General features: G+C 40.8%; 1 protein-coding gene across 1 annotated transcript in view; it reads right to left on the reverse strand.

The window, feature by feature from the left end:
• LOC122556834 (uncharacterized) overlaps positions 1-17,516 on the reverse strand; it is a 66,600-nt gene that overhangs the window by 33,281 nt on the left and 15,803 nt on the right. The window contains exons 5-9 of the mRNA XM_043704066.2: positions 10,527-10,597; positions 7,048-7,079; positions 2,855-2,980; positions 1,407-1,535; positions 471-526 (exon numbers count right to left, since the gene is read on the reverse strand). Of these exons, the coding sequence (XP_043560001.2) occupies positions 471-526; positions 1,407-1,535; positions 2,855-2,980; positions 7,048-7,079; positions 10,527-10,597 (414 nt within the window). The remainder of the gene's footprint in view (positions 1-470; positions 527-1,406; positions 1,536-2,854; positions 2,981-7,047; positions 7,080-10,526; positions 10,598-17,516) is intronic.

Raw genomic sequence — 17,516 nt, forward strand, 5'->3', positions numbered from 1 at the left:
CAATATTCCACCTACCATTAATGGTCATAATTCCAAGGCTAAGAAAACACTAAACTATTTGTTATCTATAAAATACATAATATAGGTTTGCAAATCTGGATAAACCGACAAATCGTGACTCAGTGGTTAGCACAGTTGCCTCAGAGCACCAGGGACCCAGGTTCGATTCCAGCCTCAGGTGACTGTCTATGTGGAGTTTGCACATTCACCCCGCATCTGCGTGGGTTTCCTCTGGGGGTCCGTTTTCCTCCCATGATCCAAAGATGTGCAGGTTAGGTGAACTGGCAATGCTAAATTGCCCATAGTGTTCAGGGATGTGGAGGTGAGCTGCATTGTTTGGGTTAAATATAGGATAATAGGGTAGAAGAATGGATCTGGGTGGGTTACTCTTTGGAGGGTCAGTGTGGACCTATTAGGCGAACATTGTTTCCACACTGCAGGGATTCTATGATTCGAAGTAAAGGATTTACCTGATATCTGCTTGATGTACTTTCTTCAACATTTCTTCAATCTTTGCAGATGGTTTCTGAAAACAATAAATTAAACATGTGATCATGAAACTGATGATAAACATGTGGAGATCTGAAGCAGGGATGATTCTGATGTCCAGGCATATGTCCTGGAGACTAACAGTTTAGTAAGATTTCATGGGAGTTGAAGTTGTAAACAGGAGATTGAAAAGAACAAGCTCACAAGGCAAAGTACCTCCAACAGTTCCACAAATTACGTGCCTAATTTTACTGCAAAATTCAAGAATTCACTCACGCTAATGTAAGTACAAGGAATGGCAAATTTATAACATTTTGACTTTATATCAAACAAATGTGAATCTTTCTTCGGAAAGCCAAGTTTATTTTTTTTTAGGTTTTATCACCATGAAGGAAAGTAAACTATTCAACTTAAATCATGCTCAAGGAGGGTTGGTTGTGGCTTTTACTAAGTCCCCGAGCTTGGCAATTCTTTTTACAATATATTTCGCATCTCTGTGTATTTGTCAACTTTTTCATGTTCACAATTATTTTCAAAATTGTCTATGTAAATTTGTAATTACAGCTTCCAACCAATTACATTGGCAATTTTGACACAGGCAATTACAATTCCTTATGAGAACACAGAAAAGCAAATTTATGAGGATATGATTATATCATGCAAACACAGTGCTTAATTTTAGTCCTAGAATCTTCAAGGCTAAAAACAAAATTAAATTAACACTGATTGAATTAAGAGTTTGTTGTAGTTAAGAGATCAAAGATAATTTTGTACAAAATAAGTAATTGTTAAAAAGCTAATATTTTGAAATATTTTGAAAGTATTTTCCATTATTTGGTTTTGCATATTTAAATAAACAAAAATACAATGGTCAAACGTTCAGAAATTGAGATATAAATATGCCTATATTTGCTTACCTTAAGCAATGGTTGTATTTGAGCAGAAGATATATTTACAGTCAATAATCTACCATAAAATAAAGGATTCCTCCTAAAGTGTTCAATTAAGTTATTAGTAGCAATTTCGGAATCCATTTTCAGGAAAGCCTATTCATTAAAATGTAAACAAAATCAATATTAAGCAATTCTCAGAAGAAATAAAATAATTTACCATTTATAACAGCAAAATAGGAAAAATATTTGCTTTATTACCTGTTGCAAATTCTCATTCACTGCAGCTTATCCTCCTCACATCTCAACATTAAGTCCATCTACCCAATAGCAATTACAGTAGCTTTGAAACTTAAGACTTCAATACAGTACCCTCCCACAAATCATTCAATTATCAATATACATTTCAAGGTGTCACCTTGAAATACATTTAACTTAAAAGTTTATTACTAGAGTCATAGAGTCAGAATCATAACCATACAACATGGAAGGAGACCCTTCAGTCCAACTTGCCTATGTTGACCAAGTTTCCCAAACTAAGCCTGACCTGAGTTGTTAGTAAGATTTTAGAGTCTATCACTGAGGATGATATTGCGGAGTTATTTGGAAATGCATGGTGAAACAGGACTGAGTAAGCAGTCAAGGAGCGGTCATGCTTGACAAATCTGTTCGAATATTTTGAGCAGGTAAGAGCAAGTTAGATAAATGACAAAGTGGGTGTGATCTATTTGGATTTCCAGAAAGTGTTTGACTAAGTACTCCTCAGGATGCTGCTAAATAAGATAACAGCCCATGGTGTTAAGGCCAGGTTTTATGCATTTAGGTTGCTCTCTGTTTGGTATTTCTCTGGAGCAGCCTTTCTTAAATCAGTTGGTTTGAAACCAACTTTAATTAAAGGGGGCCAAGATTCAGTTCAAGTCTGGGGTCAATTAGCAAAGTTGACGGGACGGTTGATTTGTAATGCAGAGTAACAACGTGTGTTCAATTCCCACACTGGCTGAGGTTACCATGAAGGACTCTGCTTCTCAACCTCCCCTGAGGTGATGACCCTCAGGTTAAACTACCACCAGTCCTCCCTCCCTCTCTCTCTCTCTTTCTCTCTCTCTGCAAATAAGAGAGAGCAGCCCTATTTCCCAGCCCTATTAGAACTATGGAGCTTTTACCTTTTATTCTCAGACCTTGAGTGGTCTATTCAACTTGTATTTCAATAATGTCTCAAAAAATATCATAACTGAGTCTACAACTATCAAGGATTTTTCATCTGATAGTGCCACTGGTCTTTAGCTCTTGCTGCATGGCACAGACCAAATTAAGAATTGAGCAAAAGGGTAACTGTGACTTTTCCACAGCTGGAATTACACATTAATACATTCAAATGCACATGCATCTAATCTGGCACTTTCCTATGTCAAGCTGCACAAAGCTATAACTCTTTATTTGAAATAGCTTAAAAAATAAACCAAATGTTGCATTACCTTTTCCCCAACTTTTAAATACTTGAGAACTTTTCCAAAAGCAGAACCAAGCCGCACAGTATCAAAATCTGAAAAACCGGATGATGGCAAATTGCTGAGGACCACAACCCGACTACGAAGTTCTTTCTGAAATTAAAAAAGTGCAAACAGTATTACAATAGGGGGCAGGATGCATTGAATGCTGAATTTTTCTTAGTCTTAAAACTAATAATTTGAAACAAATTTAATACTATAATAACAATTAGCTTTACTTTGCTATACATCATACAGTTCCTAAACACTTGAGAAAATATCAAGTGCTTCCTCAAAGGGAGATGGGAAGGAGGGAATACAAAAGGCAAAGAAAGCTACCATTTTCTTTTCATTTGTTCTTGGGATGTGCAGTCACAGGCAAGGCCTGAATTTATGAATCTCAGAGTGAAAAACAGGTTGTGAACTGCCAAAAATCATGCCATTTAGGTACATTGACACTGCTATTAGTTAGGAAAATCCAAAATCTTGACTCAATGACAAGAATAAAATGGCGATATACCTCCAGGATGGTGTGAGAGTTGGTGGGAAACTGCAATGTGGTGATGTCGTCACATGTGTACTGTCCTTGATCTTTTAGGTAGTGGAAGTTGCAGGTTTTGAACGTTTTCCAGAGGAAGGCTTAGCAAGTTACTCATGTGCATCTGACCTAAGATACATCCTGCAGCTATAGTATGCAGTTAGTGGAGAGACAGCAAATCAAGTGGCCTGCTTTGTCTTGCGTTTTTGGTTGATAGTCACTCATGCAGGCAAGTGGGGAGTATTCAATTGCACTCCTAACTTGTGTCTTTTATATTTTAGGGAATCAGGAGTTATGTTAGTAATTGCAGATTTCCCAGCTACAGTATTTGTGTGGCTGCTCCTGATACATTACTAGTCAATGGTAACCCCATCAAACATCCCTCTAGATATTGATCGTGAAAGGGTTCAATCCTGGTTATGTTGTTCAATGGTGTGGGGAGATGGTTAGACTCATTTGTTGGAGATGAACATTGCGTGACACTTATGTCACACAAATATTATTTGCCATTTATAAGTTGAAGTCTAAATGTGTCTATGTCTTGCCGCATGCAAGCAAAAACTGCTTCACTATTGGAGGAATTGCGAATATAAGTGAATATCTTGTAACCAGCAATGAATATCCACAATTTTGATCTTTGAATAAAGGGAAGGCCAATGATGAAACAGCTGAAGATGGTTTTGACTAGCATACTGCTACCAAAGGAATTTCTGCATGATGTCTTTGTAAAATTATTGACCTCCAAAAACCACAATCATCTTTCTTTGTGCGAGATATTTCTCCAACCAGAATTTTATCCCATTGACTTCAAATTGACTGGGGATCCTTGACTGGGGAACACTTGGCCAAATATTGCTATGATCTACAGAAGAATGGTTCCCACTTCACCCCAGATTTCCATCCTTGTGTCCATGTTTCAGCCAAATTGTAATGAGGTCTGAGCTAGGTTATACTTCAAAACCCAAAGTGAATATCAGTAAGCTTATTACTTGTAGGTTAAATAAGTTAACAATTCTGGTCGCCCTGCTATTGGAAGGATCTTGTGAAACTTGAAAGCGTTCAGAGAAGATTTACAAGTGGAGGCTAGTACAATTGCAACATTTAAAAGGCATTCGGATGGGTACATGAATAGGAAGGGTTTGGAGGGATATGGGCTGGGTGCTGGCAGATGGGACTAGATTGGGTTGGGATAACTGGTCGGCATGGACGTGTTGGACCGAACAGGGCTGTTTCCATGCTGTACATCTCTATGACTCTAAGGATGATACTGCCAGGGTTTGAGGTATAGGGAGAGGCTGAATAGACTGGTGCTATTTTTCCTGTAGCGTCAGAGGCTGAAGGGTGACCTTATAGAAGTTTATGAAATCATGAGGGGCATGGATAGGGTAAATAGACAAGGTATTTTCCCCAGAGTAAGGGGGTCAAAAACTAGAGGACATAGGTTTAAGATGAGAGGGGAAAGATTTAAAAGGGACCTAAGGTGCAACTTTTTCACACAGAGGGTGGTGCATGTATGAAGTGAGCTGCTAGAGGAAGTGGTGGAGGCTGATACAATTACAACATTTAAAAAGCATCTGGTTGGGTACATGAATAGGAAGAATTTATAGGGATATGGGCCAAGGTCTGGCAAATGGGGGCTAGATTAATTTGGGATATCTGGTCGGCTTGGACGAGTTGGACCGAAGGGTCTTTTTCTGTGTTGTACATCTCTGACTCCCAATCCTTCCAAAATCTTTTTGATCATTGAGAGTTGACTAATTTAGCAATACTTTGTCAGATTGTATTTTTCCAGATATTTTGTGGACAGGATATGTAAGGGCTATTTTGCAATATTTAAATAATTGTCAGTGTTGTAACTATATTGAAGCAGTTTGATTAGCACATATCTTCAGTATGTTGCTGAGCCCCAGAGTCATTGTTGTGTGGATTTCGTTCAGTTGTTTCTTAATATCATATAGACTGAATCAATTTGGCTGAGAACTAGCATGTCTCAATGAAAATATTAGGATACATCACAGATGGATCGCTTGGCTCTTCAGACTGAAGACAGTTACAAATTCTTCAGCATTGTCCTTTGTGTTCACCTACTAGGCTTCACTACCACAAGGATGGGGATGTTCATGGAGAGTCCTCCATCTGTGTTTCTTATTCATTCATCAGATATATGGGCGTCAAAGGCTAGGCCAGCATTTATTGCCTATCCCTTATTGCCCATAGAGCAGTTAAGAGTCAATCACACAGCTGTGGGGCTAGAGTCACATGTTACATACCACATAAGGATGGCAGATTTCCTTCCCAAAGAGACATTAGTGAAGCAGAAGAGTTATTTGCTTAATTGACCACCTCCATCGTGAATGACTTTGACTACAATGATTTGATCTATTTACGATAGAACTGCTTGGCTCTGCCTATATTTCTCTGCTTCCATCATCTAGGATGCATTTAAATAGGAGGAATAGGAGGAAATAGAGAGATGAACTAAGGTGGGGAGAAGCTCAGGGAATAGAATTGAACAGTACGTCATGCTTGTGCCATCTCTTTGAAAGAGCGATCCAGTAAGTTGCATTTGACATCACTTTGTCTTCTTTCTTCCTCACTTCGCCATTTCAAGAACATAACCAGTTCCTTTGGCACCAACCTGGACTGTACAGACTACCCTTTTGCCCAAAACGTTGATTCTCCTGCACCTCAGATGCTGCCTGACCTGCTGTGCTTTTCCAGCACCACACTCTCGACTCTAATCTCCAGCATCTGCAGTCCTCACTTTCACCTTACCAATCCTGTTACAGATCCATGCATTTTCGACTTGTAGAAGGGCAAGGATGAACTCAACTATTTTCTTCTCCCCATATTAGTTCTCCAGGTACCCAGCACAGGCCCAAACTGGCAAACATGCCCTTCAGGACTCAGCCAGCAGCCAGGAATGGGGAAATTGATGAGAGATTAAAATTCCCCTCAAGAGTTCATCCTGTGTTCTTGCTACCCTCAGTGTTTCTGAGATTGTTCAACGTGGAGGATCTTCATTAATCAGCTGAGGGAAGGAAGTAGGTGATAATTAGTTAGAATTTTCCTTGCCCATGTTTGACCAAATTTTCCACTGGGCTCTTCATGACCATAATTAATAAAGCTCTCATTTACCTTCCCTGGCAGGAATAAGTAGTATTGGATGATCTAAAGAGACCAACTCGCCATCTCATTATTTGGAATTGGGTAAGAATTACCCAAACCCTCATGAAGATCCTGCCACAACTCACAGTCTTAGTGATATACACTGAAAGGGAACTATTTTCTTCAGATTGAAGCAAACAAAAGGACAGATGTTTGGAAGAATGTGATTTTATATTAAAGCATATCAATGAGCCAAACATATTTATTATAAAAGAAGAAATGTGGAAAGCTAAAAGGGCAGAGATTAGGTGCAGTGTGCCATTTCCAATTAGCCTGAATTTTAAATGCAATAAAGACCACAATAGAATTCAGTTGTCAAAACTGAAATGGAAATTTACAAAAATTGTTCTGTCAAAGATCTCTAGCCTACATTTACACTTTCAATACATCAATGCTCTACTGTATTCAATAATGGATTAAGAAAATTTTGCACTTTTTAAAATTACAGTTATATCGTAATGAAATTTACACTGACCAGATTTTCTCGTTTGCTTTGTTCAGGAAATTCTAAAATGAAAAAAAGCATTTCAATGAGGTTTGCTTTCAATGCAGTTACCTTCAGAGATTGACCAAAGATTTGATGAGTATTAAAACTGCAAATTAATAACTGAGTTACAGTTCAAGTTCTTTCAAATAAGTTGCAATCGCTTTTCCTTTCTCATTCCTTCCAATACAATGAACAACCACAACAGCATGCAATTGTATCATGACTAAATTAACGAACACCACCCCTACAATAAAAAAAACTCCAACATGTCAACCACATAAAAAGAAATGACACATGCTGGGTTAGAGCACAGTTTCAGTGTACGTGAAGTCAAATTATTAAATCTAGCCAAAGCATTTAGTAAAAGAGGCTTCAAGTTTTGCAGTATTTAATGACGATGAAGCCAAATATAAAACATATGGAGAACCCCATCTACTGTAAAAACTGGAAATCCAGGAATTGTCAGTGATTCTATGTTTTCCCACAGAGAGCAGATTTTCTGAAAAAATCATTAATGGGACATATGTACGTCACTGGCTGGGCCACCATTTACCACCCATCCCTAACCGTACTTGAGGTTTGAGAGAGTGCCTTTTTGAGCCACTGCAGTTCATTTAGTGCAGGTAGATGTACAATGCCATTCGAGAGGGAATTCCGGGATTTTGACCCAGCGACACTGAAGGAACAGTCAGGATGGTGAATAGCTTGGAGTGAAACTTAGAAATGGTGGTGTTCCCATGTATCTGCTGCCTTTCTTCTTCTGGATAGTATTTTCTTGGGTTTGGAAGGTGCTGCCTGAGAAACCTTCGGTGAATCTTTGCAGTCCATCTTGTAGATAGTAAACACTGCTGCTACTAAGCATTAGTAGTAGAGGGATTGAACATTTGTGGATGGTGTGTCAATCAAGATCAGAAGAACAAAATATGAAGGAGCAGAATTAAAGCCATTCAGCTCACTCAAGGCTGATCTGATGATCCTCAACTCCACTTTCCGGCCTTTACCCCATAACCCATGATTCCCTTATGGAAGCAGGCTGACTTAGATGATATAAAGCTTCTTGAGTGTCATTGGAACAGGCAAGTGTGAGTATTCCATCAAGCTTGTAACTTGTAAATGGTTAGCTGACTTTGGACACTCAGGTGGTGAGTTACTCACTGCAGTATTCCTAAGCGCTAACCTAGCCACTGTGTTTACGTAAGTAGTGCAGTTGAATTTCTGGTCATCGGTAACCTGGACAGTAGAGGATTCAGCAATGGCAATACAATTGACTGTCATGGGAAAGTACTTACATTCTCTCCTTTTGAAGACTGTCAGTGTCTGACATTTGTGTGGCGCAAATGATTTTTTCGACTTGTCAACCCAAGCCTGGGTATTGTCCAGATTGGTGGGTGGCACGGTGGCACAGTGGTTAAGTACTGCTGCCTCACAGTGTCAGAGACCGGGATTCAATTCCCGACTCAGGCGACTGACTGTGTGGAGTTTGCACATTCTCCCCGTGTCTGCGTGGGTTTCCTCCGGGTGCTCCGGTTTCCTCCCACAGTCCAAAGATGTGCACGTCAGGTGAATTGGCCATGCTAAATTGTCCGTAGTGTTAGGAAAAGGGGTAAATGTAGGGGAATGGGTGGGTTACGCTTCGGCGGGTCGGTGTGGACCTGTTGGGCCGAAGGGCCTGTTTCCACACTGTAAGTAATCCTAATCTAATCTAATCTTGCTGCATTTAGACAAGGACAGCTTTAGTATGACATGATTGAACAGTGCTCAATCATCAGCAAACATACCACTTCTACCCTTCTGTTACTGAAGCAGCAACTCCTGTAAAGATGTCCTGGATCTGATGATGAACTTCCAACAATCACAACCATCCTTGTTTCTGCTCGTTTTGACTTGATCCAACAGAGAGTTCTCCTGATTCCCACCGATTCTCGTTTTGCAAGGGCTAAGGCTTCTTTATGCCACATTCAGTTAAATCCAGCATTGATGTCAAGGGCTGTCACTCTCACTTCATCTCTGGAATTCAGTTCCTTTGTATATCTTTGAACTAAGGCTGTAATGAGGTCAGGAGCTGAATGGCCCTGGCGGACCCCAAACTGGGAGTCACTGCGCAGGTTATTGCTGAGTGATAGCACTATTGATGACTTCGTTCATTACATTACTGATGATCGAGAGTAGACTGATGGGGCAGTAAATGGCCGGGATGGATTTGCCCTGCTTTTTGTGTAGAGGACATACTTGGGCAATTTTCCACATTGTCAGTGTTGTAACTGGAGCAGCTTGACTAGAGACATGACAACCTCTGAAGCAGACATCGTCAGTATATTGGCCAGAATGATTTAAGAGGGAATAACCTTTGCAGTCTCCAGTGCCTTGAAATATTTCTTGATTACACATGGTCAATCAAAGTAATTAAAGACTGTAAGACTGGGGACTTCTGGAGGAGACCAGGATGGAGCATGCACCCAGAATTTCAGATTGATTATAGTTGGAAATGGTTCAACCTTAATTTTTACACTGATGTGCTGGATTTCCCCATCGTTGAGGATGGAGATATTTGTGGAACAGCCTGTTTAATTGTCCAATAGCATTCACGACTGGATGTAGGTGAACTTCAGACTCAGGAGTGATGCATCTGTTGTGGAATCACTTGATTGTTTCTTTCTCAACACACACATTGTCTTCTGAGACCAAATGTTTAAGAATGCCTGGTGCTGCCCCTGACATGTCTTCCTACACTCTTCAAAGGAATCAGGTAGAGGAAGAACGGGGAATGTACTAGGCCATCAGATTGCAGTTTGTGATGGAGTACAATTCAGTTGCTGATGATGGCCCACAGCATCTCATAGTCGTTCAATCTTAAGTTGCTAGATTTGAAGTGGGGTTTTTTTCTGGTACATGTGGACAATAATGATATGTGGTGGATCTTGTATATTACAGGCTGACACGATGTATCTGATTAAAATGGCAGCACTATGATATGGATTTCCTAAAGCATAAGAAATCCTTGTGCGATTTTCCTTCCTCTCACAAGATGCTAGCAGTACTGGCATTATTTTCCTGTGTAAGGTTTACTTATTAAGACTATTTTGACACCCTAATTCATTTCCATATATATAACTGATTTCGTAAATATCTTTCAGTATTGCAGTAAATCCAATTAGTACATCTGCCCTTGAATAGAATGGTAGAAGTTTGATTTATTGTGGATATCCTGTAAAAGAAAAATCACCCACATACTGAGGAAGAAGAGGAGACAAACTCTAAATGAACTGTCAAAGAGAAAAGAGTTTTACTGAAGTTAACACGGTGAAGCAAAAGCAAAAGAAAATACTGAACTGACGAATTAGTTGTGGTTTTGGTGGGGGAGGGCAGAATATTAAACTTGTGAAATAATTGTATTAAGGAATAAACTAAATAATTAACTAAATCACAAATGAAACAAAACAATGTCAGTGGTCTGAAATTACTTTTACCTGTATTTCTTTTGACTTTGACCTTTTTTTTCAGTACAACAATTGGAGCTTTGGGCTTCTCTGGACTTTTCCTGCATGCAACCAAACATTTACAGTAGTACACTTCAATTAGTGGTTTCAAAGGAGAGGAAAGTTGCCGTGATAATTAAAGTACAAAGAAAACCAATGTTAATAATTTACATAAAATTTCATATAAATCTTTCCTCAAATTAAATAATAGGTTTTTCCAGTTACTAATAATTTTGCATCAAATCAAATGATTACACTTAGATTTCACTGTACAAACAAACAGAATTAGTCATGCAGATTTTGCAAGTGATGCTTTTGTAATCCTGGCAAAGCATCTACAATGGAAGAAACGTACTTATGCTAAATAATACTCTTGAAGTCAGAAGGTTAAATATTGAAGATTTTAGAAATTTTAAATATAAACCACAAAGATTAGAAATACTCAGGGTTGAGTATTCTGGGTAATCCAAGATGGAAAACGGGCAAAATTTCTGGCTGTAACAGGCTGCTCCTTTTTTGAAGTACTTTAGGTGTTGGAGGTGATTTCCTCAAATTCCAGGAGCAGCAATTACTGTTTTGTATGCTGTTGCATTGTTTTGGAACTTTGGAGTTGGTTGCAAACCCTGTCAGATCGAATAGATAGTTGGAGCGACAGTTAGAGGCAATGAGGAATTTACAAGAGCAAGGAGGTGTGATGGATGGCAGCTATAGGAAGGGGGGAAAGCCACAGATACAGTCACACATATGGGTTAACACCAGGAAAGGTAGGAGAGATAGGCAGGTAGTGCAGGAATCTTCTGTGCATATCCCCATTTCAAACAAGTATGCTGTTTTGGAAAATGTAGGGGGGGGGGTGATGGATTCTATGGGGAATATAGCACGAACAGCCAGGTTTCCGGCATTGAGACTGGCTCTAATGCAATGAGAGGTACGTCGGCTTCCAAGAGATCAATTGTGCCAGGGGACTCGTTAGTCCGAAGCACAGACAGATGTTTCTGTGGCCAGCAGCGAAAAATCAGAATGGTGTGTTGCCTCCCTAATGCCAGGATCAAGGAAGTCTCAAGGAGGAGAGGGCCCAGCAGGAGGTCATTGTACACATTTGAACTAAAAACGTAGGAAGGGAAAAGGATGAGTTTCTGAAGGGAGAATATAGAGAGTTAGGCAGGAATTTAAAATGAGGTCCTTGAGAGTAGTAATATCTGGATTACTCCCGGTGCTACGAGCTAGTGAGGATAGGAATAGGAGGATACAAGCAGATGAATGCATGGCTGAGAAGCTGGTGTATGGGAGAAGGATTCACATTTTTGGATCATTGGAATCTCTTCTGTGGTAGTTGTGACCTGTACAAGTAGGACAGAGTGCACCTGAATTGGAAGAGAACTAATATACTGGCAGGGAGATTTGCAACAGCTGCTCGGGAGGATTTAAACTAGTAAGGTGGGGGGTGGGGGTGGGGGAGAGACCCAGGGGGATAACAAGGAAAGAGATCCATCTGAGACTGGTACAGTTGAGAAAAGAAGCGACTCAAACAGTCAGGAACAAAGCAGAGAACGAGGTAGGACTGATAAATCTAACTGCATTTATTTCAATGCAAGGGGCCGAACAGGGAAGGCAGATGAACTCAGGGCATGGTTAGGAACATGGGACTGGGATAGCATAGTAATTACTGAAATGTGGCTCAGGGATGGACAGGACTGACATCTTAATGTTCCAGGATAAAAATGTTACACAGAGGCAAGAGAGGAGGGGGAATGGTGTTTTTGAGAAGGGATAGCATTACTGATGTGCTGAGGGAGGATATTCCCAGAAATACATTCAGGGAGGTTATTTGGGTGGAACTGAGGAATAAGAAAGGGATGATCACCTTATTGGGATTGTATTATAGACCCCTAATAATCAGCAGGAAATTGAGAAACAAATTTGTAAGGAAATTTCAGTTTTCTGTAAGAATAATAGGGTGGTTATGGTAGGGGATTTTAACTTTCCAAATATAAACTGGGACTGCCATAGTGTTAAGAGAGTTTAGATGGAGAGGAAGTTGTTAAGTGTGTTCAAGAAAATTTTCTGATTCAGTATGTGGACGTACCTACTAGAGAAGGTGCAAACCTTGACCTACTCTTGGGAAATAAGACAGGGCAGGTCTGAGGTGTCAGTGGGGGAGCACTTTGGGGCCAGCGACCATAATTCTATTAGTTTTAAAACAGTGATAGAAAAGGATAGACAAGATCTAAAAGTTGAAGTTCTAAACTGGAGAAAGGCCAATTTTAACGGAATCAGGCAAGAACTTTAAAAAGCTCATTGAGCGCAGATGTTTGCAGGTAAAGGGACAGCTGGAAAATGGGAAGTCTTCGGAAATGAGATAACGAGAATCCAGAGACTATATATTGCTGTTAGGGTGAAAGGAAAGGCTGGTAGGGAGAGGAAATGCTGGATGACGAGAGAAATTGAGGGTTTAGTTAAGAAAAAGAAGGAAGCATATGTTAGATATGGACAGGATAGATCGAGTGAATCCATAGAAGAGTATAAAGGCAGTAGGAGTATACTTAAGAGGGAAATCAGGAGGGCAAAAAGGGAACATGAGATAGCTTTGGCAAATAGGATTAAGGAGAATCCAAAGGGTTTTTTCAAATATATTAGGAACAAAAGGGTAACTAGGGAGAGAATAGGGCCACGCAAAGATCAGCAAGGCGGCCTTTGTGTGGAGCCGCAGGAGATGGAGGAGATACTAAATGAGTATTTTGTATCAGTGTTTACTGTGGAAAAGGACATGGAAGATATAGGATGTAGGGAAATAGATGGTGACATCTTGAAAAATGTCCAGAGGAGGGAGTGCTGGATGGCTTGAAATGCATAAAAGTGGATAAATCCCCAGGGCCTGATCAGGTGTATCCTAGAACTCTGTGGGAAGCTAGGGAAATGATTGTTGGGCATCTTGCTGAGATATTTGTATCATCAATAGTCACAACTGAGGGGACGGAAGACTGGAGGTTGGCTAACGGTGTCATTATTTAAGAAGGGTGGTAAGGACAAGCCAGGAAACTATTGACTGGTGAGCCTGACGTCGGTGGTGAGCAAGTTGTTGGAGGGAATCCTGAGGGACAGGATGTACATGTATTTGGAAAGGCAAAGACTGATTAGGGATAGTCAACATTGTTTTGTGTGTGGGAAATCATGTCTCACAAATTTGATTGAGGTTTTGAAGAAGTAACAAAGAGGATTGATGAGGGCAGAGCAATAGACGTGATCTATATGGACTTCAGTGAGGCATTCAACAAGGTTCCCCATAGGAGATTGATTAGCAAGGTTAGAACTCATGGAATACAGGGAGAACTCGCCATTTGGATACAAAACTAGCTCAAAGGTAGAAGACAGAGGGTGGTGGTGAAGAGTTGTTTTTCAAACCGGAGGCCTGTGACCAGTGGAGTGCCACAAGGATCGGTGCTGGGTCCACTACTTTTTTATCACTTATATAAATGACTTGGATGTGAGCACAAGAAGTATAGTCAGTAAGTTTGCAGATGACACCAAAATTGGTGGTGTAGTGGACAGTGAAGGAGGTTACCTCAGATTACAACAGGATCTTGATCAGATGGGCTGAGGAACGGCAGATGGAGTTTAATTTACATAAATGTGATGTGCTGCATTTTGGGAAAGCAAATCTTAGCAGGACTTACACACTTAATGGTAAAGTCCTAGGGAGTGTTGCTGAACAAAGAGACCTTGGAGTGCAGGTCCATAGCTCCTTGAAATTAGAGTCACAGGTAGACAGGATAGTGAAGGCGGCATTTGGTATGCTTTCCTTTATTGGTCAGATTATTGTGTACAGGAGTTGGGAGGTCATGTTGCAGACATTGGTTAGGCCACTTTTGGAATCTTGCATGCAATTCTGGTCTCCCTTCCTATCGGAAGGATGTTGTCAAACTTGAAAAGATTTACAAGGATGTTGCCAGAGTTGGAGGATTTGAGATATTGGGAGAGGCTGAACAGGCTGGGGCTATTTTCCCTGAAGCATCGGAGGCTGAGGGGTGACCTTATAGAAGTTTATAAAAATCATGAGGGGCATGGGTAGGGTAAATATACAAGGTCTTTTCCATTGAGTGGGGGAGTCCAGAACTAGAGGGCATAGGTTTAGGGTTAAAGGGGAAAGATATAAAAGAGACCAAAGGGGCAACCTTTTCACACAGAGGGTGGTGTGTGTGTGGTATGGACTGCCAGAGGAAGTGGTGGAGGCTGGTACAATTATCACATTTAAAAGGTATCTGGATGGGTATATGAATAGGGAGGGTTTGAAGGGATATGGGCTGGGTGCTGGCAGGTGGAACTGGATTGGAGTAGGATATCTTGTTGGACATGGAGTGAGGAGTAGTCTACAGGAGTAGTGCCAGAAGACTGGAGGAGAGCAAATGTGGTTCCCTTGTTCAAAAAGGGGAGAAGGGATAACCCTAGTAACTATAGGCCGGTGAGTCTCACTTCTGTTGTGGGCAAAGTCTTAGAGAGAATTGTAAGGGATAGGATTTATGCACATCTGGATAGGAATAATGTGATCAAGGATAGTCAGCATGGTTTTGTGAAGGGCAGGTCGTGCCTCACAAACCTTATTGAATTCTTTGAAAAGGTGACGAAGGAGGTTGATGAGGGGAAAGCGGTAGATGTGGTATATATGGATTTTAGTAAGGCGTTTGATAAGGTTCCCCATGGTAGGCTACTGCAGAAAATACGGAGATATGGCATTGAGGGTGAGTTGGAGGTTTGGATTAGGAATTGGCTGGATGGAAGAAGACAGAGGGTAGTAGTTGATGGCAAAGTTTCTTCATGGAGTGCCGTCACTAGCGGTGTTCCGCAAGGATCTGTTTTGGGACCATTGCTGTTTGTCATTTTTATAAATGACCTGGAAGAAGGGTTAGAAGGTTGGGTGAGCAAGTTTGCGGATGATACGAAAGTCGGAGGAGTTGTTGACAGTGAGGAAGGATGTGGCAGGTTACAGCAGGATATAGAGAAGCTGCAGAGTTGGGCAGAAAGGTGGCAAATGGAATTCAATGTAGCTAAGTGTGAGGTGATTCACTTTGGGAAGAATAACAAAAAGATGGGGTACTGGGCTAATGGTCGGATACTTGGTGGTGTGGATGAGCAGAGGGATCTTGGTGTCCATGTACACAGATCTCTGAAAGTTGCCACCCAGGTAAATAGTGCGGTGAGGAAGGCATATGGCGTATTGGTAGAGGAATTGAGTTCCGGAGTCCTGAGGTCATGATGCAGTTGTATAAGACTCTGGTGCGGCCGCATCTGGAATATTGTGTGCAGTTTTGGTCGCCATACTATAGGAAGGATGTGGAGGCACTGGAACGGGTGCAGAGGAGGTTTACCAGGATGTTGCCTGGTATGGAAGGAAGATCGTATGAGGAAAGACTGAGACACTTGGGGCTGTTTTCATTAGAGAAAAGAAGGTTTAGGGGTGACTTGATTGAGGTGTACAAGATGATTAGGGGGTTAGATAGGGTTGACAGTGTGAACCTTTTCCCGCGTATGGAGTCGGGTATTACAAGGGGGCATAGCTTTAAATTAAGGGGGGGTAGATATAGGACTGAAGTTAGGGGTAGGTTCTTCACTCAGCGAGTTGTAAGTTCATGGAATGCCCTGCCAGTAGCAGTGGTGGACTCTCCCTCTTTATGGGCATTTAAGCGGGCATTGGATAGGTATATGGAGGATAGTGGGTTAGTATAGGTTAGGTGGGCTTGGATCGGTGCAACATCGAGGGCCAAAGGGCCTGTACTGCGCTGTATTGTTCTATGTTCTATGTTTCTATGGACGAGTTGAACCAAAGGGTCTGTTTCTGTGCTATAAGGAAGGACCTCTAGAAAGAGTAACATAGTTAACATTCTAGATCTGTGACTTTCCCTCCGAATGAGAAAACTTTAAATATTATCAGGTTTCATCAAGTTCAGGGTAAGATGTGGAAGGTGCTGACAAAAATCGATTGTCACTTTTGTTCCTACTTCCTTCTCTTCCCCATCATTTTCTCTAAACTCGTACTTGCTTAACTCCTGTTAAAATCAGAATAATTTTCAATTTTGATGAAGGTCTGTCTGGAGAGATTTCTTGGCTGACTGAACATTTCTCACATTTTTGGATTACATATCAGAAGACCAATCGTCAAATGGATGTTCTAAGTTCTTGCTGATATTATTTCTTCATGTGCAATAATTTCTTTCTCACCGCACTGTCAGTCCATTTGAAGAATGAGAAAGCCCAAGAATTTAGTTTCCTTTTGCCCGCGATTGTTGCAGCAACAGAACTACTGTCTCCACTGTTTAAACCTTATTCATATTTCTTCTCTTACAGGAACTCTGGTCCATGAGACACACAGATTGTCCAATTTGTCTTAGTGACCATTTAAACTCCAGTAGAAAAATACCAATTCTCCTTGCAATCTATGTCCACAACATCCATGTCAACATTAATGCAACTTGACAAGGAGTGACCACATCTTACGATTCTGCCCATGTTCAATGCTGTAAGCCAACGACACCAAGCAACCTATCAAGCATAGAACTCACCCGCTGAAGAAATAAAAATCAGTAAAGCCAAGATCTGAGAATTTATGTTAATCAAAAACTAGTAAAACGTTATGACACACAAGCCATGAATGAAAACCAAAAATTCAGCCCATTCAGCTCACTCCTTCCACTGGCTGCATGAATACATAGGAACCCAGGAAATCTGAGGAGTGGGCCATTCAGCTCTTTGAGGTGCCTCCATTAATTCAACACAATCACGGCTGAACTTCTACTTCAGCTCCACACTATACCCTTACGATCCAAAAACCTGTCAATCTCCATTGTGAATACCACTCAACAACTTAGCATCATCGGTTCTCTGCAATAGAGAATCCTGAAGGTTCATAACTCCTTGAGTGAGTTATACAACCAATCAAGGATACAATTTCACCCATCTTAATGACCTACCATTTAATCACCATATCAT

The sequence above is a fragment of the Chiloscyllium plagiosum genome, unplaced genomic scaffold (genome assembly GCF_037043375.1).
Source record: "Chiloscyllium plagiosum isolate Xiang-an unplaced genomic scaffold, Cpla_swu_hap1 HiC_scaffold_16, whole genome shotgun sequence".
Lineage (NCBI taxonomy): Eukaryota > Metazoa > Chordata > Chondrichthyes > Orectolobiformes > Hemiscylliidae > Chiloscyllium > Chiloscyllium plagiosum.